Below are 500 nucleotides of genomic sequence, written 5' to 3' on the forward strand. Positions count from 1 at the left end.
GGCTCCCGGGGCCGGCTCCACTCCCCGAGGGCGGCCCTTCTGTGCTGAGCCGGCCCCTGTCCCGAGGGTGGCTGTGGCCCTGCAGGCCTCACACTGCGTGGCAGTTGTGTGTGCATTTCCGTCAGGGCCAGGCTGCTGCCTCAGTTTCCCCAGGACTTAGCGCAGTGTGGGGTTGAAGGGCGAGGCTCCCCTGGAGGCATGTGAACACCAGTTTGGGGAGCCTGGGCTGGAGCCCCACGTGCTGCAGGCGCTGCATGAACGACTCTCTGAAGAGGTTCATGTTGGTGCGGCGAGTGAGCCTACCCGGTGTGCCTCCCCCAGGCCGGGAGTGGTCCGACTGGTCCAGCGAGCTGCGCATCCCTGGGGATGAGCTGAAGTGGAAGTTCATCAGCGACGGGTCCGTGAACGGGTGGGGCTGGCGCTTCACCGTCTACCCCATCATGCCGGCCGCAGGTGAGGGGCCGCAGTGCCCAGGTGGGGGGCCACGGGGCCCAGGTGTG

At 68.0% G+C, this 500-nt stretch overlaps 1 protein-coding gene across 1 annotated transcript in view; it reads left to right on the forward strand.

The window, feature by feature from the left end:
* Window positions 1-500, forward strand: part of LOC102251931 (E3 ubiquitin-protein ligase HERC2) — an 86,271-nt gene that overhangs the window by 73,302 nt on the left and 12,469 nt on the right. Inside the window, 1 exon segment of the mRNA XM_014546210.1 lies at window positions 322-453. Within this exon segment, the coding sequence (XP_014401696.1) occupies window positions 322-453 (132 nt within the window).

Source organism: Myotis brandtii, unplaced genomic scaffold (assembly GCF_000412655.1).
Source record: "Myotis brandtii unplaced genomic scaffold, ASM41265v1 scaffold435, whole genome shotgun sequence".
In the NCBI taxonomy this organism is placed as follows: domain Eukaryota; kingdom Metazoa; phylum Chordata; class Mammalia; order Chiroptera; family Vespertilionidae; genus Myotis; species Myotis brandtii.